The sequence below is a fragment of the Berghia stephanieae genome, chromosome 3, assembly GCF_034508935.2.
Source record: "Berghia stephanieae isolate SIO BIC M18660-M18661 chromosome 3, UCSD_Bste_1.3, whole genome shotgun sequence".
Classification (NCBI taxonomy): domain Eukaryota; kingdom Metazoa; phylum Mollusca; class Gastropoda; order Nudibranchia; family Aeolidiidae; genus Berghia; species Berghia stephanieae.
In genome coordinates, this window is record NC_088362.1 from 1434647 (window position 1) to 1459174 (window position 24528).

A 24528-nucleotide genomic window follows, 5' to 3' on the forward strand; every position below is an offset into this window, starting at 1 on the left:
TAGAAAAGTGCCAGAAGACAATAGAGAATAAAAATTTTCGCGGCGGTGGTGGGGTTTGAACCTGCGACCTTATTGGTACAACTCCGCCTGGCAGGTGAGAGCGTGGCTCTACCGTGTGAGCTATCCACGAACACAAAAATATTCGTATCAAACTCAGTTAAAACAGAACAATGGGCATGATCTATATTACATTTCCATGTGCTCGTGGTCATTGGTCACATTGCAAAATGTGCTCAAAGTGACCGACATAGTGAAAAGTGTTCACAGATTTTGAAATATCTAACATCAAGATTGGTAATTTTTCCAGCTTGACATATGGGTATGTTTATAACTTTTGTAAACAAAGCAGCGTGTTTACATTTGTTAAGAAATATCCAACCGTTGGACAGCAACAAATCATGTGATTGATGACCTGGTTGGACGAAAACACGAATATAGATCACTCCCATTTGTTTGTAGTTTGAGACCCCATATTAGTCAGATTCACACAAAAACATGAACGAATACTTACTTGTCACCAAGCTCAGGGATCTTAAAATGCTGGCCACTTCTATGATCTGATTAGAAATAATGTGAAAGAATCTCATGAATTTTAATTGCTGGAATATTTTAATTTTCTTTTACGAATGAAACAAGTAAAATGAAACAATTGCTTTTCTCACTGCAAAAATCTTTGACCTATGAGAAAACAAAACAAAACATTCGAATAATCCTGTCATTACTTGCATATCACCTAAAGAAATTTGAAACAGAAGGTCTGATGTTCGAGTCCCTACTGAGACAAGCTTTGACACAAGTCATTTTCGTAAATTTTGAGACAAGAAGCATCAATCTTAACTTAATTTGAAAAATAAAAACTATTGAAGGATTTTAGTCTTCATCAATTTCTCTAAATTGAATAATGTAAAATAATCCAAAAACTGAGCGTCTAGTACCGAGAATTGCTGGAAAGTGTTGAAAAAGTGAAGGCGAAACTGTCCATTCTTTCCCGTTACTTGAGAAAAAACTACCTCGGCAGTACCAGTCGTCTCTCAGCACCATAATGGGTTTTTGTCATTATTCTATTCAGAGAAACTGCATGATCTGGCTAATCACCATTTAAATGATTTTTTAAAATTACCTAAGAAAAGGAGTAATGACTATTTTTCAAAAATTGGTAAACAACCTCATGAAATTCGAAAAGCATCAAATTATATCAGACATTACATTTTTTTTTAGAAAAACTAAATAACATTAGTTACCCAGAATGCAAGTCTTAATACTTCATGATAAAACTCTCTTTACATTTTCATAAAATACTGCCATATATATAAATTTTTAAAAAAGAGATGATGGCAGACATGCCAAATTGAAAACTTCAAATTTAGTAATTTTTATGTCAATTTTTAGTAATTTGACAAGGAAATTCGTAATTTCTGAAATTGTGCACGAACAACCACAATATTATAATTATTATCATTATTATAGTAGTAGTAGTAGTAGTAGTAGTAGTAGTAGTAGTAGTAGTAGTAGTAGTAGTAGTAGTAGTAGTAGTAGTAGTTGTTCTTCTTCTTATCATTATTATTATTATTATTATTATTATTATTATTATTATTATTATTATTATTATTATTATTATTATTAAGTATTACTAAGAATTAAAAATTCGTAATTTTCCATAAAATTTAGTAGTTGGCCATGAAATTTGTCTAAAATTCGTAAAATTATGAAAAATTCGTAAGATTCGGCATGTATGTGATGGTTTGCCAGCAATACCTGGTTTTCTTCCACAGATGTAGAAAGTGAGTCTGTCTGTGAGTTCATATTGCAATTCAACTAATCTGTCAGCTAAATCTGGATGGGATTCCAACCTATAAAGAAAACAAGTGGGATAACTTTAATAGGCATGATAAAGGTGGAGGGAGTTGAATGTAAATAATTCATATCAACAGAAAATGCTTTTTTACTGTAAAATCTATCTGTGTTTTCAAGTAAAATTTGAACATATGAAACAGGGAAAGTTTTTTGAATTAACTAAATAAGACGCAATCAAACCAAACTCTTCTCACTCAACCCTAACACCGACTATATCTGTAGTTTACCCTGGGTTACTTTTACCCCATGCCTATTTATTACACTTTTTCTGAGACAAATAATTAGCTAGTATCAACGCTAATGTTTTTAGTTTTTACATGTTAATGATAGTTGAATAAAACCATCTGTGCACATGCTCATTTTAAATACATTTTTTCCAATTTTGAAAAGCAGCAAAAAATCTCTAGGATTGAGTGAGTAAAACTCATATTGAATAGAATGAAAAACAAACAACAAAAGACGAAAAAATAAAAATAAATTAGAGTTGTCTTACTTAGCGTAATCATAGGGGGTGCGCCCGTTGGCATCTTTGGCCCCTGGATCTGCTCCATAGACACACAACAACTCCACTTGAGCTGTCTGGCCTGCCTGTGCTGCCACATGAATGGGACTATTGCCTTTTTCCTACGGGTATATCACAATAAAATTAGACAGAAACATAGATGAGAGTATATAAATAGGGTGAGACAAAAGGCAAAGAGGCTTTCTTGACACTTAATTATGTGGACACAAATCTTTTGAGGTGGACAATAACTAAAAAAAAAAACAAAAAAAAAACAATCATAATTTTATTGATCTCTTTGGTGTAGTAGTACAAGCAATGAACCCAAGACAAAGGTCACCCTTTGAGGTTCAAGTTCAATAATTTAAGTGATTCTGCCATTTCCAAAATGTTTCATTTGAAAGAAATTCATTTTATACATGTTAATACTTTCTTGAAATTGAAAGTCCAAACATCCCAAATTTTATCAAAAATCCTCCATGATTAACTTTGTCGTAATCTTTAGAAAAATCTAGAAACGTTGAATTAACTTGGCCTTTAGCATGGATACAGTTGCTAAAAACTTGAATGTTTTTGGGGTTTTTTTTGTTTTTGTTTTTTTTGGTCTCAAGCTGTATTCCGGGTGTCCAACAAAATTTCAGAGTCAAATTTATGACTAGAGACAACCAAAATTTATGACCTAGGAAATTAAAATATTTTCTTCTGAAATCAATGGTTTATGCTCATATTACATTTACCAAAGCATCAACTGTCTATAAAAAACAAATTTCCATTGACTTTAATATCATATTTTACCCAAGTTTTCATGTGGTTGTGTAGCGAGGGTGTGATTATGAGATAGAGCAGAGGGTGGGAGAGAGAATAATACTTAGAAATACTTTTTTCTTTCTAAAATAAACTCTTCAAATGAAAAACCAGATGCAACAAGTAATATAAAAAGTAGTCAAAGAAGTATTGGTAGTTTTGGTGGTGCTAAAAAAGTGGTAGTAGTATTGGGTAGCAGTTGTGGTGGTCGTGGTAGTAGTAGTAGTAGTTATAGTGATAGTAGTAGTAGTAGTAGTAGTAGTAGTAGTAGTAGTAGTAGTAGTAGTAGTAGTAGTAGTAGTAGTAGTAGTAGTAGTAGTAGTAGTAGTAGTAGTAGTAGTAGTAGTAGTAGTAGTAGTAGTAGTAGTAGTAGTAGTAGTAGTAATAGTAGTTAGTAGTAGTAGTAGTAGTAGTAGTAGTAGTAGTAGTAGTAGTAGTAGTAGTAGTAATAGTAGTAGTAGTAGTAGTAATAGTAGTAGTAAAGTAGTAGTAGTAGTAGTAGTAATTGTAGCAGTTGTTGTAGTAGTAGATGATGATGCAATGGTGGTGGTTGTAATAATGGTAGTTGTGATGATAATATGGTTTGGTTGTGGTGGTTGTAGTTGTGATGAAGATGTGGTGGTGGTTTGTCGTGATGGTGTTGTTGTGGTGATGGTGGTTTTAGTAGTAGTAGCAGTGATGATGTGGTGGTAGTGGTTATGGTGTTTGTGGCTGTGACAGTGGTGAAAGAAGAGTGAAAATAGGAATAATTCTGCCAAAAGGGGAAGGGTTGGCAGGTATGGATAATGATATGGTAATGGTGGTGTCTACCAACATCAGCAAGGAAGCAAAGTGGCCACCAAAGGACATTGCAATGGTCAGACTTTATGTCTGACTGGTACCTAGGATTTTCAAAATGGCAGCCCCTAAATAAAGCCACGTCATTTTTTGCATTTGTAATTTTGTGCTGCCAGATTGAATTATTCAATAAACTTTTTAAAATTTCCATTCATTGAATCATCCACTATTTTACAACTTTTTTGTGACCATAGGTGCAAATTTACAACCTTGCTGAACACCCCATGTGTTGAATAAACTTTAAAATTTGAGACAATCTGAATCCATCATTTACGACATGCTCTAGCAGTCTGCAAACACTTACCCGGTGAAAGTAATTAGGATCTGCTCCTTTTGAAAGTAAACGGAGACATGTTTCAACATTATTTGTTCGAACACTTGAGTGGAGTTCCTGGGGGATAATATCACGAATAATAATAACTTTGATGAAAAAGTTACAATAAGCATTCATTTTATTTCTCTTGTTCAGCAAAAGTAACATATTGTAGGAATTCTAAGATACAAATATCATGACTTTTGTTTTAAAGACACTTGAGATATGATTAATAAATATCAAAACAATACGAATAAAGACTGAATGAATCTCACCATAAACACCCGACACCTTTATTTTACTGTAAACACACTAAAATGTGAAGCAACAATATCTCCAACGTTCCAAAACAGTAATTATCGATGTCATATGATAAAAAACTCACATTTAAATGAAATGGGTATAAAAGGTTTGTTTCTTTTTCCTTTGTAACTCACCTTGCTAACATCATCTAAAGAACTAGCATCACTATCTTTGTGCTTGTTGACATAAGACAAGAATTGATATTTGGCTCGGATGAAATCAGATTTTGTTGGACTGAAAATTTAAAAAAAAAAAAATCAATGAAAGTCAACAAATTCAATTTTAACAAACTTTAAAAATTGAACATATAATATATATATATAAGGTTTCACAAAATAACATCCACCTTCTACGTTAAAAACGATTTTTAAAACCGTAAACCTTGTCCACTGTTGCATTTGACATAGTTTTTGTCAGTCAATACTTATGACATTTATTGAAACCAGGCTGTCTGTTCGTTTGTGATACCCTTGGTTTTGGATAATATAAAAAGGATCTTTTATGATCAAAACGTTCTTTTCTAAATGTTCACGTATAAAAATGGCTATTAGTCACAGCCTCAACTCTATGGATATATCATCTAATCAGACCTGAATTTTTAATTCAGAAAAGTGAGTGGAGCAGGCACTTATGTTGGTAACAACAAGATATGAAGTGAGTAGAAAAGTGCCAGAAGACAATAGAGAATAAAAATTTTTTTTCCGCGGCGGTGGTGGGGTTTGAACCTGCGACCTTATTGGTACGACAACTCCGCCTGGCAGGTGAGAGCGTGGCTCTACCGTGTGAGCTATCCACGAACACAAAAATATTCGTTTCAAACCCAAAGTCATTTCTAGATCCCTCTCTCACCCACTTCTTGAGATCGCCGATTCGTTCACCACCATCGCGAAGTAATTTTGACCAGCAGTTAAGCTTAATAGCCAATATTCTCATCACAAACATATAACATAGAAACGATTGAGACATTGAGTATGCTCCGGTGTATGGGGTGAATTTTTAATTCAGAAAAGTGAGTGGAGCAGGCACTTATGTTGGTAACAACAAGATATGAAGTGAGTAGAAAAGTGCCAGAAGACAATAGAGAATAAAAATTTTTTTATTCTCTATTGTCTTCTGGCACTTTTCTACTCACTTCATATCTTGTTGTTACCAACATAAGTGCCTGCTCCACTCACTTTTCTGAATTAAAAATTCACCCCATACACCGGAGCATACTCAATGTCTCAATCGTTTCTATGTTATATGTTTGTGATGAGAATATTGGCTATTAAGCTTAACTGCTGGTCAAAATTACTTCGCGATGGTGGTGAACGAATCGGTGATCTCAAGAAGTGGGTGAGAGAGGGATCTAGAAATGACTTTGGGTTTGAAACGAATATTTTTGTGTTCGTGGATAGCTCACACGGTAGAGCCACGCTCTCACCTGCCAGGCGGAGTTGTCGTACCAATAAGGTCGCAGGTTCAAACCCCACCACCGCCGCGGAAAAAATTTTTTTATTCTCTATTGTCTTCTGGCACTTTTCTACTCACTTCATATCTTGTTGTTACCAACATAAGTGCCTGCTCCACTCACTTTTCTGAATTAAAAATTCACCCCATACACCGGAGCATACTCAATGTCTCAATCGTTTCTATGTTATATGTTTGTGATGAGAATATTGGCTATTAAGCTTAACTGCTGGTCAAAATTACTTCGCGATGGTGGTGAACGAATCGGCGATCTCAAGAAGTGGGTGAGAGAGGGATCTAGAAATGACTTTGGGTTTGAAACGAATATTTTTGTGTTCGTGGATAGCTCACACGGTAGAGCCACGCTCTCACCTGCCAGGCGGAGTTGTCGTACCAATAAGGTCGCAGGTTCAAACCCCACCACCGCCGCGGAAAAAAATAATTTTTTATTCTCTATTGTCTTCTGGCACTTTTCTACTCACTTCATATCTTGTTGCTAATCAGACCTGCCAACCCTTAACATTACAAAAGTGGAATCAGAACGCCTGAAAATAGGAATTTGAGACAAAAAATAGGAATTTCACCTTTTTTACCTCCCCCCCTCCCCCTTCCCTCTTTGTTCCTTTTTATTCTTACCATTATCATCTTTTTTGTAAATCGGAATATTAGAGACAATGGCTGAATAGTAGAAAAAGGAAGAGTGAAAATAGGAATGATGAAGGGTTGGCAGGCATGTCTAATGGTTCAGTTTTGAGAAAGAATACAACAACAAAAAACGTTGGTGATGTAACTTACTGAAGGGGATCTCTGGCACCAGGCTTTTTACGACCGTGTTTGTTTTGAGCAGGGTCCAGCAATGTGTGTTCCCAGATATTGTTGGCTCCATTGTTGGCTAGTATGGACACCATCTGTTACACAGATACGAGACTCATTGATAGGGTTAATACCTCATTTTGAACACTTATAAATAAAACATATGCATTTTAACCAAACGAATTTTCAATTACTTTCACAGAGATGAAACAAGTACATCTTTTAACTTTTTAAAAGCGAGATTGAATTTTTCAAATAATTTCTCCAATTCTTGTTTAAAAAATTGTGAGATTACATACAATGCAACATCCATATTTTACACTCGATAAGCTTTAAAAACAGTTCTAAGTCAAAAGTAAAAGTAAACAGATGAGATATGTATGTATGTAAAGTTTTAAATGCTAAGGATTTGCATGGAAAAAAGCCTTAAGGGCTAGTAAGTTAGGGTGCTTGGTTCTCTTTTATTTACAAAAACAAATCATCAAAATCAACTATGAATTCAACCTCCTTATGGATGAACAAGTTTATTTATAATAATAATAATGTACTTTATTCATCCGAAAGGAAATATTTGTACAGACGTATAAAATGCCGACAATGATACATACATAAACATAATATACGTAAAGATAATGTGGTAAAAAATTTAAAAAAAAAAAAGAAAAAAGATCAGTAAAAAGTTAAGAATTAGTTACAGTGTAATACTATTGTAAATTGATGGAGAAAAAATTACATAGTATAAATTACATGGCACGTAATGTAGAATAAAAAGGTCAATAGAAAAGTTGTAGTAAACGATTTTATATATTGATGTTTAAAAATGATTGATTCAAGCTTACTGCATGTTGGCTCGGACACCACAATCCTTTTTTCAGACTTTTGACTTGTGAAATGTGCCTGCCTAAACTCCGATGTACACTGCAACATTCATCGCATATCAATACACCTCTGTTGATGGAAGCCCATGTTGGTTCTGCAACAAAACAAATATTTCAAATTTCCTGATTAATTCATAAAACACACTTTATAGTCACCTGGAACAACTACAAAAGACGTCTAACTTCTACGTCATGGCATAAGACCAAAGGACTAGAGCTCAGGTGGTCGCTGGTTCGGATAAGTAAGTAAGTAAGATTAATTCATAAACTCATTATTTAAACAAAATTAAATTATTTTCATCCATTCACTTACCACATCAATCTCGATATCATCTTTCAATGAGTGAACACTTTTGAATTTTCACGTCTGAAACACTTCCTGACAAGACAATGCTTATTTGGCGATAATGAAGAACTCATTGATTGTGGGAAATCATGTAGAGGATTATTTATCATGTCTGTAATATCTTTATTATTCTTTAGATGTCCATCATTGTGAGATTTGAATGAAACTAACAATGATGGACATCTAAAGAATAAAGAATAAGAAATATATCACATACATGATAAATAATCCTCTAGCATGGAAGCAATTTTACAACGCAAATTTCTTCAGAAAGGAGAGAAGTTCACTCATGGAAAAAGGTGTTCTGAAAGACCTGGTGACTAGGCTGAGAATTGCCACAGTATTTCAGATATAATATTAGAGCATGCAATTCTGTATTTGATAATGATATAGTTGTGAATAAAATGTCTGTTTTCCTGATAATTCTGGAGACCCCTTGTATATAAAAGAGCCAAATCTTATCAACCAATAATTTACTCTTACAATTTCAAGCACACAAAATTTTGATAGCCACATTTTTTCCATTTAAAAAGGGATCAAGTGAACAAAAGGTTACACAGTCATGAGATTTTTACTTTAAACTGACTGGATTGTACTTTAAAAGTAATCAAAATAGATTTCAAATTCTTACTTCACTCTCTCCCAAGGAATTATAAATGTGTAAGTGCAAGATTAAATATGACAAATACTCATAAAATCTATATGCACTCTTTTGTTCATTTAACAAGATACAAAAAAAAAAAAGGCTATCTAGCTCTACAAACAATGCAATGCCACTGTTATCAAAAATATGAAGAGCAAAACTGTATTTTATGAATACTTTATTTTATTATATTTGATGTTTATTTTTGGTTTTAATTAGGATCTTATTTTCATCAATTAGTTCATGACAGTGTATAAATCTGTGCTAATATAACGATGAATGATGTGTAACATTATGATAATTTCCATTCAGGATCAATAATAAATAAAGTATATCTTATCTTATCTTATCTTAAAGCTTGGGATTTTAAAAAAGCTGGTTTTCGAATGTCGAATGACAAGGAGCCAATCAGTGGACATTGATAATATGCAATAATAATGGAGTTTGGATGATATATTTTCATCATTACCTGGATAAGAGCAGTCAGCACATACAGGAGGGGGCCTAACTGTGCCCCTTGACATGGTCAGTCTTTTCGGATCCCCCCCTGCTGCTCGTTTAGTCTTGGAATCCGTGGTGAAAGTGAATTAGAAATCAACTGATCTGATGGGTAAAAAAAAGCAAAAGGACAAATAATGGAAATTCTAATTAACGGAAGTCAAAACATGACTCAGAAAATAAATTATATACTTCTCTAAGACTAAAACTTCGCAATAAGCTTGACATTCCATGAAGAAAAAAAAAAAAGAGCTTTTATTTTATATAGCGCAATATCCACTAAAATGTGCTCAAAGCGCTTTACAAGGGGTCCCTGGTCAACAGTAACATTTAACATGTAGGACAGGACATGCCGCCTGTTAGACGATATTACAATTTTTTCGGACATAGACACTGATGTTAACAGCCAGGTACTCATTTTACACCTGAGTACAGTGAGAGAATGTGAGTAAAGAGCCTTTTCCAAGGAATCAACTATGTGCCAAACGCGAGGCTCGAACCCAGGACCTTCCGATCCGAAAGCGATGTCATACCACTAGACCACAGAGCCGCAGCTTAGTGGTCTTGTGGCATGGTATGGCACAATGGCACTTAGCTTTCGACCTGTAGGGATCTGGTAAGAGTCCCCCTATACAGGATGTCCATCAAAATTTCAGAGTCATATTTACGACCATGAAACAAAATTTATGACTTAGGAAATTAAAATATTTTCTTCTGAAATCAATGGTCTACGCTCATTTTGCATTTACCTAAGCATCAACTTCTATAAAAACCCATTTCCAATACCGGTAGCTTAAAAAATGTTCACGAGTTATCATGTGCTTGTGTGTGTGAGTGTCTGTGTGGGTGTGTTAGATTATGAGGCAGAGTGGAGGGAGGGAGTAAATATAAATATAATATTTAGAAATATCTTTTTTTTTACTAAAATATCTCTTCGAATTATATGCAAGATGCAACATGTGTTATAAAAAGTAGTCAAAGAAGTATTGGTGGTTTTAGTGGTGTTAATAAAGCGGTTGTAGTATTGATGGTGACTGTAGTAGTAGTAGTAGTAGTAGTAGTAGTAGTAGTAGTAGTATTAGTAGTAGTAGTAGTAGTAGTAGTAGTAACAGTAGTGTCAAACAACGAAAATTTCATCAAAAATTTCAGGAGTTATATGAAGTTAAAATTTGGCAATTTTCAAGTGTGTTTATTATTTTTTTAAAGAATGTTTTTATAATAAAATCGCGTGTTAATATATAACATCTAAACTTTATTCATGCCAAATTTCAGGGCTCTATATCTATGCACAGACACTGTTTAACGCCGAAATGCCATGTTTTCATTATTTTCTAATCATAGCTGCCCGATGATATTGATATTTATATCGATATCTTTTTAATTTTTAGTTATTTATTATTTTAAGTTTAGTCCATAATGTTTCCGTACTATCATAAATGCTTTCCAATTTTTTATGGGCATATTATTGTTTTTATGTTTAAAATTTTTTCTTGTTTTCTTTGTAAAATCCGATATTAATATTAATAATATATCGATATTTTAAAAATACCAATTGCTTTCATTATGGTATCAAGTCATCAAGTTTGTTTCCCATATATTTAGATACCTATTTGTCATCAGTTGTATTCACATTCTAAAGATCTTAATAATTATGTTAAGAAAGTTTTACTAGTTATAAATTCTTTACTCCTTGTTCCATTTCTGAGCATAAATTTCTTTAAATTCTTTTTTATTTTAATTTATCTGACCATTTGATTGCCCTCAGAATTTTGTTTGTTTGATTTTAAATTATTTATTATTTTAGTTCATTCTTTTTGAGATCCGAGTGGGGACGAATATTGCAATTTGCAATATTCTATAGAAAGGAATCAAAAAGACTGAGAAAAAGATTTAAAAGAAACGCTCAAGGTTCTGACTCTGAGAAAGAAGACCAAAGAAAAAAAGTGACAGTACAGTACCCAGGTTCGAACCCACAGTGTTGGTTCTGACAAGCCGTCTATAATGGCAGACGACTTAACTAGGCACTTTGATAACTCCAGTTCAGTGACCGCCGATAGGCTCACTGTAAGGTGAAACTCGTTTTTTGGAACTTTATTTTTGGCCCTTTAATGTTTTGGTCACCATGGCGTTATTTGTGAACCTATGTGACTAATGTTGGTATCATTTTAAAGGGCACAAAACAAGCTTTCTAACGGTATATTTTATTCTTAATTCCTGATTGTATTTCTCAGAAAGCTATTGAAATAAAAATTTATCAAATTTTGACTTATAAGAACTTTTTAAATTATGGATACATTTTAATTATACTTCATACATCGATAGACAATCAATTGAAGAACATCTCTGCCAAATTTCATCAAAATTGATACACTCGCTCATTATTTTATTTTTTCCGCCATCAACCCCACTTTTTTTTAACAAAAACCTCATATTTTTTTCCATTTTCATTTATCCTTAATTTTGTCCATACTTTTCATACATGAAAATGATTTATATGAAAATAAAGCTTATTTTCTCACCTTTAAAATGATACCTAACACTTGCCATTTATTTTTTAATTGAAACAAAATTACTGAAAACAATAAGTGGGTCATGTTGACTGCAAAACTCAAAATTTCCCGATAGCCGCGAGATGCTGGTTTTGAGGCAGCAGTGAGATCACAGATTCTCTCTGTAAAATTGACAAAAAATGTCAACAGAAAAATATAAATAACTCTGGAACCGTAAGTCGTAGATAAACAAATAAGGTATCAAATTTTATGTTTTTCAAGTCCCATCCCCCTGACTGGGTCAAATTAAGATATTTTGAGTTTGAAAATTTTATCAAAGTGCCTAACTTAACCGTTAACCATTCGGCCATGACACTGACATCCACATGAATGCCGACGCAAATTGTGTATATATAGTAACCCAATATCCATCGACTGATTTATTGTTGGTTAATTTTATGCTTTTATTGATAATTTAATAACTTGTGCCAATTTTATTGCGTTCCATTCCATGGCCATATTCGATGTTTAACATTACGGAGTTTCAAAAAAGTGTCTATGTATTATATGTATAACCGTCCATCGTTATTGGCAGACATGTCTGAGAATAGTCACAGCGTAATATCAGTCATTAATTGAGATACACCACTAATCGTTAGGAGTCTACTAATCAAAATCTAATGCCACTCTGACCACTCACTAACCTGGGCAATTTATTGTTGTGCTTCCGACAGATCCACTTCAGCTTGGTATATTTTGATATTTAAAAATGATATCCATGTTACCAAGCTCGACATATAAGCGTTTAATTTTCTGACTTATTAGATTTCTTATTCATAAACTTAATGCTAAATTCTGTAATCTGAATCTGAACCTGAACTTGAACCAGGACCAAGACCACCCAACCAATCCAATAAAATAATAAAATATCAATCAAAACTTAATCAATGGCCGAGCGTCTTCTATTCTATTTGGGGCTAGACAGGATTCCCGTTTCAAATGTTATCTTGTCAACGGTGGGAAAACTCATCCATTACGCATAAACAGTTCCAACGGTACGTCTCAAACATTAAAAATGAAAGCATCTCTTTCTCTGAACCTGAAATGAAGTTGATTTTTTTTTCTTCTGAACCTGCAGCCACTTTCTTCCTGGACGAAAATAGAACTGATAAAGTCGTCCAGAATGAGTCATTGTTAAACATTTTGTTTGCATAAAAAGAATTGAGTGTATGAGCCAGTCAGGATCTATATTCTGTTAAACTAATAATGATTATCTGAAACAATACATTTTTTTCCGGTTAAATTTGATTTATAGTGGTTCTGCAAAAAGAAAATAATTACGACACCATGCAACTTTGCGGCGACAAGGGAGTGCACCACAAAAAAAGACGAGAGAGAAAACGAAAGTAAAAAAAACTGTCAACAATCAACAATTAAAGTTAAAGTCCTAAACTTAAGTGTGAAGTATGAATGAGACCACATAATAACATAATATCTTATTAGTCAATATGGCCTAGCAGTAGTTATATAAATTTGACAAACACCTTTACGAGAACTACCGAAGTTGGAGTTGGAGGACGGAAAAAGAAAGAAAGATATTTTTCTCTAGTGATGATAATAATAATAATAATAATAATAGATCTTTATTGTCCATAAATATGGCAATTTGTCATTTAGTTACACTTGTTATAATGTTAAACGATAACTAAGATTGAACAGATATTTCACTCCTACTTATTTTCTCTCTCTCTCTCTCTCTCTCTCTCTCTCTCTCTCTCTCTCTCTCTCTTTCTTTCTTTCACACGTGCGATATACACAACATAAACATATTCATTTCGTTTTCAATTTGTTACGATTGTGGCAATTCGACACCAAAAATTATCATCATTATCAATTGGTCAGTTAATCTTACATTAAATAAATTAATCAGTTAATCAGTCAACGAATCAATCCTTGGTTTTTCTGTACCATATGAAATATTCAAAATTTTTATTGCTGATGGAACGAACGTTGATTTATACTTGTTAGTTCTACATTTAATCTGACAAAACCTTCTCCCAGATGGTAAAAGACTAAATTCATGGTATAAAATATGTTTTTTATTGTTGGTAATTGAGAATGCTTTCCTTTCTATTGCTTTTCCATGAATTCTTTCTACTCCATCAAGAGGATGGTTTATTATTTTTGATGCCTCTTTGATAGATTTTGAAATTTTTGATTTATCTTTAAGTCGGCATCCTCCAAACCATATGGTGCAGCCAAACGCAATTACACTTTTAATCAATGAGTCATAAACTCTTAACATAGTTTTCTTCCTTACTTGAAATGTTCTCAATTTCCTTAGGATGTATAATCTTTGGGCAACTTTCTTAGAAATTATATTAATATGTTGAGAGAAATTGAGGGAACTATCAATGGTTATTCCTAAATATTTAAAATAGTCAACTATCTCAACATCATCTTTACCGATCGCCACACACTTTAAGTCGTTTTTATTTTTTACACCAAACACCTGTTCTTTCGTTTTTTCAACATTTAATTCAAGCTGATTTTGTTTACACCAATCGGTGAATATATTTATTTGTTTGAAATAATTCTTTTCGGTAACTTTATCTTTTAATAAGCCAAGAATAGCAGTATCATCTGCATATTTCACTATAAAACAATTTTCAAAGGATGATAGATAGTGATTATGATTATGATTGATGATGATTCATGATAATGATAGTGATTGACTTTGACTTGATAAAGTTAAAGAGGTCTCTAAGTAGGTAAAAGTACTTTGGACATTAGTAAAAAACAGATAATTCAAATTGGGTTGAGCTCAATGAAACCATTATCATTAGAAAGTGCTTTTCAACGCGATTCTGATACCAAAATTGTGAAAATCAGATAAACAGAAGAAAAGTTATCTTAGTTTGGCAGAAAAATGTACTATTTGACTCTGTTATTAATATTGGGAGGCCTTCCGAAAGCTACTACATCCCCAGTATTCTTGTTCTAGTAGGGGGTTTGGGAGGGGGCGGGGAACTTTTTTTTATAATGTTTTAGTAGGGGGTTTCGGAGGGGGGAGACTTAATTTTTTTTTTAAAGTCCCCCCCCCCTCCCAAACCCTCTACTAGAAAATTATAAAAAACAAGAATACTGGGGATGTGGGCACTTTCGAAATAGATATTAATTATTAATGTTATTTACTGACTGACTTTCCGGTAGTGACCACCATTTGGATTTCAAAGATGTCTGCTAAGATTTGAGAAAGGATTTTGCTGGAACGAATTTCATGGATGCGATATTATACAACTTAGCGCTGAATCTAAAAGTAAGATGTTTAAATCACGTGCCCTCACTGAATTTTGTTTACAAATTGCTAATTTTTTAATTATCCAAAGCTAATTATACTCTATTTTATCCACGATCGAAAGATATACTAAATTGTCATTGATTTAAATATAAACAACACCAAATGATAGGGTAATTCCTCCTGAAGAAAGTAAAATATAAATCATTAAAATCCATCCATAAACAAAAAATCTATCATTCTATGGAACATTTTCTGAGACACATCACTCAAAAGTCCAAATCACTCAAAAGTCCAAAGAATTGGGTCACAGCCACTAGGCCATTTATCATCTCACTACTGGAGTGCCAAAAACAACACTTAACTTGTAGAACAAGACATGACTCTTGTTAGGCGATATTGCAATTTTTTTTGGGACAGAGACAACGCTTTTAACTGCCAGGTATTCATTTTACACATGAGAGAATGTGAGTAAAAAATTATTTTTAATAAAATTGAGCTTTATATAGTGCAATATCCACTAAATGTCCTCAAAGCGCTTTACAAGGTCCCTGGTCAACAGCAACATTTAACATGTAGGACGGGACATGACACCTGTTAGGCGATATTACAATTTTTCGGACAAAGACAATGCTGTTAACAGCCAGGTACATTTTACACCTGAGTACGGTGAGAGAATGTGAGTAAAGAGCCTTTTCCAAGGACTCAACTATGCGCCGAATGCGAGGCTCAAACTCAGGACCTTCCGACCTGAAAGTGAGTGTCATACCACAAGACCACATAGCCGCACATAACATGTAGAACGAGACATGACGCTTGTTAGGCGATATTGCAATTTCTTTTCGGACAGAGACAACGCTGTTAACAGCCAGGTACTCATTTTATACATGAGAGAATGTGAGTAAAGAGTCTTTTCCAAGGACTCAACTATGCGCTGAGCACAAGGCTCGAACCCAGGACCTTCCGATCCGAAAGCGAGTGTCATACCACTAGACCACATAGCCGCACGAAAAGAGGCTTTTCCAAGGACTCAACTATGCGTCGAGTGAGGCTCAAACCCATCCTGGATTTATATTATCTGACCATTGAAAATTAATATGAAAGATAAATATAAGTTAGACAAATAGAAAGTTAGTAGTAAGAAAGACAGAAGTATTAAAAATAGAATGAGAGTCAGACAAAGATTGAAAGGAGAGAGAGAGAAGAGTGTTAGAGGACCTAGAATCATCTTTGTTTCAAAACTATTCAAATTTAATCAATACTCAGAAATTATACAAAATTGCCCCCAAAAACAAACAACTACACAATTTTGCCTTACATCCCAGAATGTGTGTCCAAATTTTTGCATTTTGTAATGCAGCCACAAGAGTTGAACGGACAAAAACAGAAAAGCACAGGGATAGCTATAAATAGATTTAAGAACAAAAACAACACGACAAACAGGGACAGTGCATGTACTATATAGGCTATAACAAGAACTGACAGTGACAGTGACAGCACTGATTGAGATTGTTGTACATTAAATAGACAACTGATGATAATGGCAGTCAACCAAGACCAAGACTAAAAAGATGTCAAGTCTTCAAGGAAACAGAGAAATTTCTACTTTTCCAATAGCACCTTCAATACTTCAGAAATTAACAAGTTCAGGTTTATCAACTGTTGAAGATCTTCAGCGATTGAAGCCATCTGAATTAAGCAGAGGTAGTTTACTGATTTCTTTCTATTTTCATATTCCAACAAAAGTATTGTAACAACAAAAATCAAAAAGCTGTATTTTGAGAACAAAAGTCGTTAAAATAATGTTCAGTTCTGACATTTAAAAAAAACCCAACAAAATTTCACTCTGAAAGAAATATGGATCAGTTTGTTGGGCAATTGCTTTGTTTATGCTTCACTTTAAATGGACCCAAATTTGCAGGCATTTATATATATTATAATAAATAAATAATAAAAAATAAAAATAATAATATATTAATAATAATAATAATAATAATAATAATAATAATAATAATAATAATAAATAATAATAATAATAAAATTGATCCAGCATTTTATGAACTGATAAATTAAATGGTCAATTGGGGTTTAGATCTCATTTGATAAAATTCTCTCCGTGTCGTAATATTGACGAATTCAAAATCATGCATCACCTTATTTTGAGTTTCAGAATGTTGACATGATTATTTAGATTTTAAGTTTCAGGTCACATAATTTTCTTTTTTTTATAAGACGTTTTATGACAGTTGAAAATGTTATGCTATTTTTTAATTCTTTCCGATTGTGTCACTTGGTTTGAAACTAACAGTTGTCTGATAAATTGTTGCTATACTTTTTTCCCTCATGCATATTTTGTTTATTTCAAACATCTGAATCAGATTTACATCAATCAAAAAGAAAATAAAAAAAATAAAAATTGAGCTTTATATAGCGCAATATCCACTAAATGTGCTCAAAGCGCTTTACAAGGGGTCCCTGGTCAACAGCAACATTTAACATGTAGGACGGGACATAACGCCTCTTAGGCGACATTACAATTTTTTGGACAAAGACAGCTCTGTTAACGGCCAGGTACTCATTTTACACCTGAGTACGGTGAGAGAAAGTGAGTAAAGAGCCTTTTCCAAGGACTCAACTATGCCATTTATTATTATTATTATTATTATTATTATTATTATTATTATTATTATTATTATTATTATTATTATTATTATTATTATTATTATTATTATTATTATTATTATATAATAAGCTTGTGTGTGTGTGCATGTATATGTGTGTGTATATGTGTGTATGTGTATATGTGTGTAGCTGGTTGAGTCCGTTGCAATAATAAGGAAGTAAATCAAAATAAGTCGAAAGGTCTCTTTTTGTTCTTTTTTTTTTTAACATAACAGGAAATTTATCCATTTTTGAATAACACATAGACTACATCTGTTTTTATTTTGATCAGATGCAAAGATCGCCCCCAAAGATGCTTTAGAAGTATTTCAAACCATTTTCGAGGATGCCGGTTCCAATGTTAAAAAAGTCCCAGCCCCACAGGTCAAAACTGCATGGGATTTACTCCAGGAGGAGCATGTAAGTTCATATTATTATCAATATCATCATCATCATCATCATCATCATCATCATCATCATCATTACCATCATCTATCATCATCAGCATCGTCACCATCATCATCATCATTAGCATCATCATCATCATCATCATCATCATCATCATCACCATCATCACCCTCATCAGCAATATCATCGTTATCAACATAATCTTCATCATTTCATCATTATCAACATTAATATATCTTGTTCTCTAACCTCCTTTTTCTGTCTCTCTCATTATCCCTCTTTCTGTATTTTTGGGTGTGTGTGTGTGTGTGTGTGTGTGTGTGTGTGTGTGTGTGTGAGAGAGAGAGATTGTCTGTGGATGCGTGCACCATATGGAAAAGATACATCTTCTCATATTATTATTATGATTGTGTATAATGTATTGTTTTTGGATCCCTAGAATTTTCCAACAATTGTTACATTTTGTGAGAGCCTTGATACTATGATGGGTGGGGGTGTGCCCTTGTGCAAGATTACAGAATTCTCTGGTGCTCCTGGCATAGGAAAGACACAATTATGGTAAGAGTACAGACTGTCTTTGCTTATACGAGGAATACAAATTGGTGTTGGGGCTTTTTATTTTCCCAATAATCTGATGAACTTACATTATGAGAGGGTCTTTTCATGAGCTACCCTTGAATATTGTCAGATTGTGAACTATAGTTTGAAAATTAATTGTTATGAGGGCTTTCCATTTTGCATTTGTTTCAGTGATTCTAACATTTATTTATTTATATTTATATATTCATTTGTTTACCTACTTTTTATTCATTTATTTATTCGGTTTTGTAAACTAACTTATTTATTTATCTTATCCTTTATTTTAATTATTAAAGTTCAAACATTTCAACTTTGGATTTTCTTGTGCATGTTGATAAGTTGTATGTCCATATTTAATCAGTTTACAGCTGACAGTTGATGTTCAAATTCCTGATTGTCTTGGGGGAGTTGGAGGGGAAGTGGTTTACATCGATACAGAAGGGAGTTTCATCATCGAACGTCTTGTTGACATTGCCACAGCTACCCTAGACCACTGTCAGATGCTTCACAGTCAACTAGAATCTCCAAGTAAGAACTATGTCACTTGAAAAATGTTTTTATATGCTATTTCTTCTCTGGTTTGGACCTCATTATTACTTGATCCATTTGCAACTGCTGGCCATCGTCATAAATGTTTGTAAGATTCAACTCGCTCTGGATTAATCCCATCAACTTGTCGGGCGCCTTTTGGTCTGGTTTTCTAGTCATGATCATCACCTTTGTCTTCTTGACCCTAATGCTGACCCCATTTCCGAGCTGTTGGTTTTGACCTGATTTGTAAATTCCTGCAGCCTCGATACATCCACAGCCAGTAACACAAAGTCTCTTTTTTTATCAAATTGGTCAAATTTACAAGTTTACCTTTGCACATAATGGTAATAGGGAATGAGATTAGCGGAAGAGTAGCGTCCCTTGATTGGACGTCACCAGGAGAGAAGTTATTTTTGTAAACAAACCAACTACAAGCCAAGCGCTCCAAATAAAAAATATATTATTCATATTTCTGTACAAAAACACATAACGTTGATTATGATATGCATTTTTGTACAGAAATATGAATAATAAATTTTGTATTTGGAGCGCTTGGCTTGTAGTTGGTTTGTTAACAAATAACTTTTCCACCGGTGACGTCCAATCAAGGGACGCTACTCTTCCGCTAATCTCATTCCCTATAGGGAAAAAATGTTTGAATATTTTTTATTGACTTTTTATTAATTTTAACTTAGGCACAGACATGGCTGACTTCAGCTTGGAAAAGATTCTATCATCAACCCATTACTTTCGGGTACATGATTATGTTGAGCTTCTGGCAGTCATACATCTCATGCCTAAATTCTTTCAAGATCACCCCAAGGTAGGATTGAGAAGATGTGTCCAATGAGTTAAATATGTTCATCAAATATTATTTATCAAATGATTTGACGTCTCAAAATTCTAGACATACAAAAAAGATATATCATGATGTGAACTATTTTTACATTTTTTTTTTAAAGAAAGAAAGATCTCATGTTATTCGCACTTAATGAAAATTATTATGCAAATGAAAAAAAAAAAAATCAAAGAAATCATAGTTTAGCGATGTGCAAACTAATACCTGGGTTTTTTCCCACGTGGGCAACAAAAATATCAATGATATAATCATACTTAGAACAACGTTTTTAAAAAAGTGTAATGGCTGTCCTGTGTGTTTCCCAACACCGATATTCCTTTCTGTTTTTTTATATTGATACTAGCAATGGTTCTGTGTAAATTAAGCAGCATGTCCTAAGCTTGACAAATTTGCTGCTGAATGTCAAATATCTTTCCTCAGGTCAAGCTAATGATTGTGGATAGCATAGCCTGTCCGTTCAGACAAGGGTTTGATGACATGAGTGTTCGAACCAGAGTCCTCAGCACTTTATCCCAAACTTTTACCAGATTGGCAACACAGTTCAAATGTGCTGTAAGTAATTTTCTTATGATTCTCAGACTAATTCCGGTCTGTTTTCTGTTCCTGTAAGTATATTTGATATTCATATTAAAATGAAACAGTGAGACATGTCAATTTTTATGTATAATATATAATAGTATTTAATTTGTGTGCAAAATATTTTATTTTTTAATTCTTATATCGGTGAAAAGCCTTAAAGGCTTACTGATTTTAAACCAGATTTTATTAAGAAAATATACATCATTATTTTTTCAAATTATTATTTATTTATTTTGTTGTCATTGTTACCAGTTGTTGTTTTGTATAAAAGATTTATGCATAACATGTATTTTTACCGACAATAAATCATGTATTCAATTCAATGCCATGACATTTCCAAGCACTGCTTCTCCAGTTGATTCCACGACTATCCACCTCTTCTGTCTTCTTCCATTGTGTTCTATTTCTATCACCAGCTTTTTCTCCACTTCCCTGATCTCTTTCTTCCAGGGAATTCCAGGAAAAAGTGTTTGTATGGATGAATATCGCAAGCAAATATTCTGCTCATACGATGTTAAGTTGTTGGCCTATCAATATTTTCATTGGATCAGAGATTTTGTCTTGAATGTCAATTTGACGTTACAGATTACTGCTACAGTTGTTGATATATATATTTTGTTTTTACTAAAATGTATGTTATTATGGTGTTTTAAAAAAATGTCTAATAACATGTAAGGAAAAAATCGTGAATTTAGGACTATGTTGCTATAGAGAGGATGTCATTTTAAGTGGGCTGCACTTCATTACCCTGCAAACTGAATAGCAAACTTCTGAAAAGGAAAAAAAGTAAAAAGGGTGTCTGTAATAGTTAGAGACTGGAAGATAATTTATTGCAATAGCTCTAATCTAGCACAGGAAAGAAGCTGGATGCATTTTGGCATGAAAACTACAGTGCAACCGCTGGTAGTTATCCAGGGGCTGGCTGCTTTTTGATATCTTCATCCTTCATTTTACCTATCTCTGCATATGTGTATAATTATAATTGATTTTCTAGGTTGTACTTACGAATCAAATGACGACCAAAATTACTCCAACATCATCCCACCTGGTACCAGCCTTAGGAGAGAGTTGGGGTCATGCAAGTACAATCCGTGTCATCCTGTACTGGGAAGGCATCCAGCGCAAAGCCTTACTCTACAAGTCACCAAGCAAGCCTGAGGCTCATTGTGTATATCAAGTCACGGTGTGTATCAACCATTCCTATTGTATATCAACTATTCCTTGTGTATCAACTATTCCTTGTGTATCAACTATTCCTTTTGTATATCAACTATTCCTTTTATATATCAACTATTCCTTTTGTGTATCAACTATTCCTTTTATATATCAACTATTCCTTTTGTGTATCAACTATTCCTTTTGTGTATCAACTATTCCTTTTGTGTATCAACTATTCCTTGTATATATCAACTATTCCTTGTATATATCAACTATTCCTTTTGTATATCAACTATTCCTTGTGTATCAACTATTCCTTTTGTATATCAACTATTCCTTTTATATATCAACTATTCCTTGTGTATCAACTATTCCTTTTGTGTATCAACTATTCCTTTTGTGTATCAACTATTCCTTTTGTATATCAACTATTTCTTGTATATCAACTATTCCTTTTGTATATCAACTATTCCTTTTGTATATCAACTATTCCTTTTGTATATCAACTATTCCTTTTGTGTATCAACTATTCCTTTTGTGTATCAACTATTCCTTTTGTGTATATCAACTATTCCTTTTATATATCAACTATTCCTTTTGTATATCAACTATTCCTTGTGTATATCAACTATTCCTTTTGTATATCAACTATTCCTTGTGTATCAACTATTCCTTTTGTATATCAACTATTCCTTTTGTATATCAACTATTCCTTTTATATATCAACTATTCCTTTTGTATATCAACTATTCCTTGTGTATATCAACTATTCCTTTTATATAATTCAACATATTCCTTTTGTGTATCAACTATTCCTTTGTATATCAACTATTCCTTGTTATATTGTATCAACTATTCCTTTTGTGTATCAACTATTCCTTTGTTATCAACTATTCCTTTTGTAATCAACTATTCCTTTTGTATATCAACTATTTTCACATTTTTGTATATCAACTATTCCTTTTGTGTATCAACACATTCCTTTTGTATATCAACTATTCCTTTGTGTATCAACTATTCCTTTTGTGTATCAACTATTCCTTTGTGTATCAAACTATTCCTTTTGTGTATCAACTATTCCTTTGTATATCAACTATTCCTTTGTGTTCAACTATTCCTTTTGTGTATCAACTATTCCTTTATAGTTTATCAACTATTCCTTTTGTGTATCAACTATTCCTTTTGTATATCAACTATTCCTTTTTATGTTTATCAACTATTCCTTTGTGTATATCAACTATTCCTTTTGTGTATCAACTATTCCTTTGTGTATCAACTATTCCTTTTGTATTCAACTATTCCTTTTGTTATCAACTATTCCTTTTGGTATATCCGTAATCAATTCCTTTTATGTATCAACTATTCCTTTTATATATCAACTATTCCTTTTGTATATCAACTATTCCTTTTGTATATCAACTATTCCTTTTGTATATCAACTATTCCTTGTGTATCAACTATTCCTTTTGTGTATCAACTATTCCTTTTGTATATCAACTATTCCTTTTATATATCAACTATTCCTTGTATATATCAACTATTCCTTTTGTATATCAACTATTCCTTGTATATATCAACTATTCCTTTTGTGTATCAACTATTCCTTTTGTGTATCATCTATACCTTTTGTATATCAACTATTCCTTTTGTGTATCAACTATTCCTTTTGTGTATCAACTATTCCTTTTGTATATCAACTATTCCTTTTATATATCAACTATTCCTTGTATATATCAACTATTCCTTTTGTATATCAACTATTCCTTGTATATATCAACTATTCCTTTTGTATATCAACTATTCCTTTTGTGTATCAACTATTCCTTGTGTATCAACTATTCCTTTTGTATATCAACTATTCCTTTTGTGTATCAACTATTCCTTTTGTATATCAACTATTCCTTTTGTATATCAACTATTCCTTTTGTATATCAACTATTCCTTTTGTGTATCAACTATTCCTTTTCTATATCAACTATTCCTTTTGTATATATCAACTATTCCTTTTGTATATCAACTATTCCTTGTATATATCAACTATTCCTTTTGTATATCAACTATTCCTTTTGTATATCAACTATTCCTTTTGTATATCAACTATTCCTTTTGTGTATCAACTATTCCTTTTGTATATCAACTATTCCTTTTGTATATCAACTATTCCTTTTGTATATCAACTATTCCTTGTATATATCAACTATTCCTTTTGTATATCAACTATTCCTTTTGTATATCAACTATTCCTTTTGTATATCAACTATTCCTTTTGTGTATCAACTATTCCTTTTGTGTATCAACTATTCCTTTTGTATATCAACTATTCCTTTTGTATATCAACTATTCCTTTTGTATATCAACTATTCCTTTTGTGTATCAACTATTCCTTTTGTATATCAACTATTCCTTGTGTATCAACTATTCCTTTTGTGTATCAACTATTCTTTTTGTATATCAACTATTCCTTTTGTGTATCAACTATTCCTTTTGTGTATCAACTATTCCTTGTGTATATCAACTATTGCGGGTGGTTGGATGGGAGCATCACCCTTGAATCATATACCTATGATGTTCGCATGGGTGTACGATCCGATAGTGATGTCGTTTCTTCTTCTCTTTACTAGCCTATCCTGCTTCTTTGGTTTGTGATTGTATTTTTGACAGGGGATATTTTTTTTCTGTAAATCTTCTGCCTGTTTGTTCTTGGTTATTTATAATTTAGCTTATGA

General features: G+C 32.8%; 2 protein-coding genes across 8 annotated transcripts in view; one reads left to right on the plus strand and one right to left on the minus strand.

Moving 5' to 3' along the window:
• LOC144966994 (ARF GTPase-activating protein GIT2-like) overlaps nucleotides 1-12899 on the minus strand; it is a 31774-nt gene extending 18875 nt beyond the window's left edge. Inside the window, exons 1-9 of one of the 2 annotated variants that reach the window (XM_078903702.1) lie at nucleotides 12434-12899; nucleotides 9212-9345; nucleotides 7715-7848; nucleotides 6858-6970; nucleotides 4748-4847; nucleotides 4302-4388; nucleotides 2348-2478; nucleotides 1756-1850; nucleotides 512-557 (exon numbers count right to left, since the gene is read on the minus strand). In XM_078903702.1, the coding sequence (XP_078759828.1) occupies nucleotides 512-557; nucleotides 1756-1850; nucleotides 2348-2478; nucleotides 4302-4388; nucleotides 4748-4847; nucleotides 6858-6970; nucleotides 7715-7848; nucleotides 9212-9266 (761 nt within the window). In that variant the 5' untranslated portion in view covers nucleotides 9267-9345; nucleotides 12434-12899. The remainder of the gene's footprint in view (nucleotides 1-511; nucleotides 558-1755; nucleotides 1851-2347; nucleotides 2479-4301; nucleotides 4389-4747; nucleotides 4848-6857; nucleotides 6971-7714; nucleotides 7849-9211; nucleotides 9346-12433) is intronic. The other variant, XM_078903703.1, reaches the window with a different exon arrangement.
• A 201-nt stretch (nucleotides 12900-13100) lies between these two features.
• The window catches only part of LOC144966995 (DNA repair protein RAD51 homolog 3-like), a 14345-nt gene continuing 2917 nt past the window's right edge, over nucleotides 13101-24528 (plus strand). Inside the window, exons 1-9 of one of the 6 annotated variants that reach the window (XM_078903704.1) lie at nucleotides 13101-13193; nucleotides 14943-15048; nucleotides 16388-16731; nucleotides 17981-18108; nucleotides 18536-18654; nucleotides 19037-19203; nucleotides 19902-20029; nucleotides 20486-20617; nucleotides 21639-21827. In XM_078903704.1, coding sequence (XP_078759830.1) covers nucleotides 16599-16731; nucleotides 17981-18108; nucleotides 18536-18654; nucleotides 19037-19203; nucleotides 19902-20029; nucleotides 20486-20617; nucleotides 21639-21827 — 996 coding nt within the window. In that variant the 5' untranslated portion in view covers nucleotides 13101-13193; nucleotides 14943-15048; nucleotides 16388-16598. Of the gene's footprint in view, nucleotides 13194-14883; nucleotides 15049-16352; nucleotides 16732-17980; nucleotides 18109-18535; nucleotides 18655-19036; nucleotides 19204-19901; nucleotides 20030-20485; nucleotides 20618-21638; nucleotides 21828-24528 lie in introns of those variants that run through there. The other 5 variants (XM_078903706.1, XM_078903709.1, XM_078903705.1 and 2 more) reach the window with 5 other exon arrangements.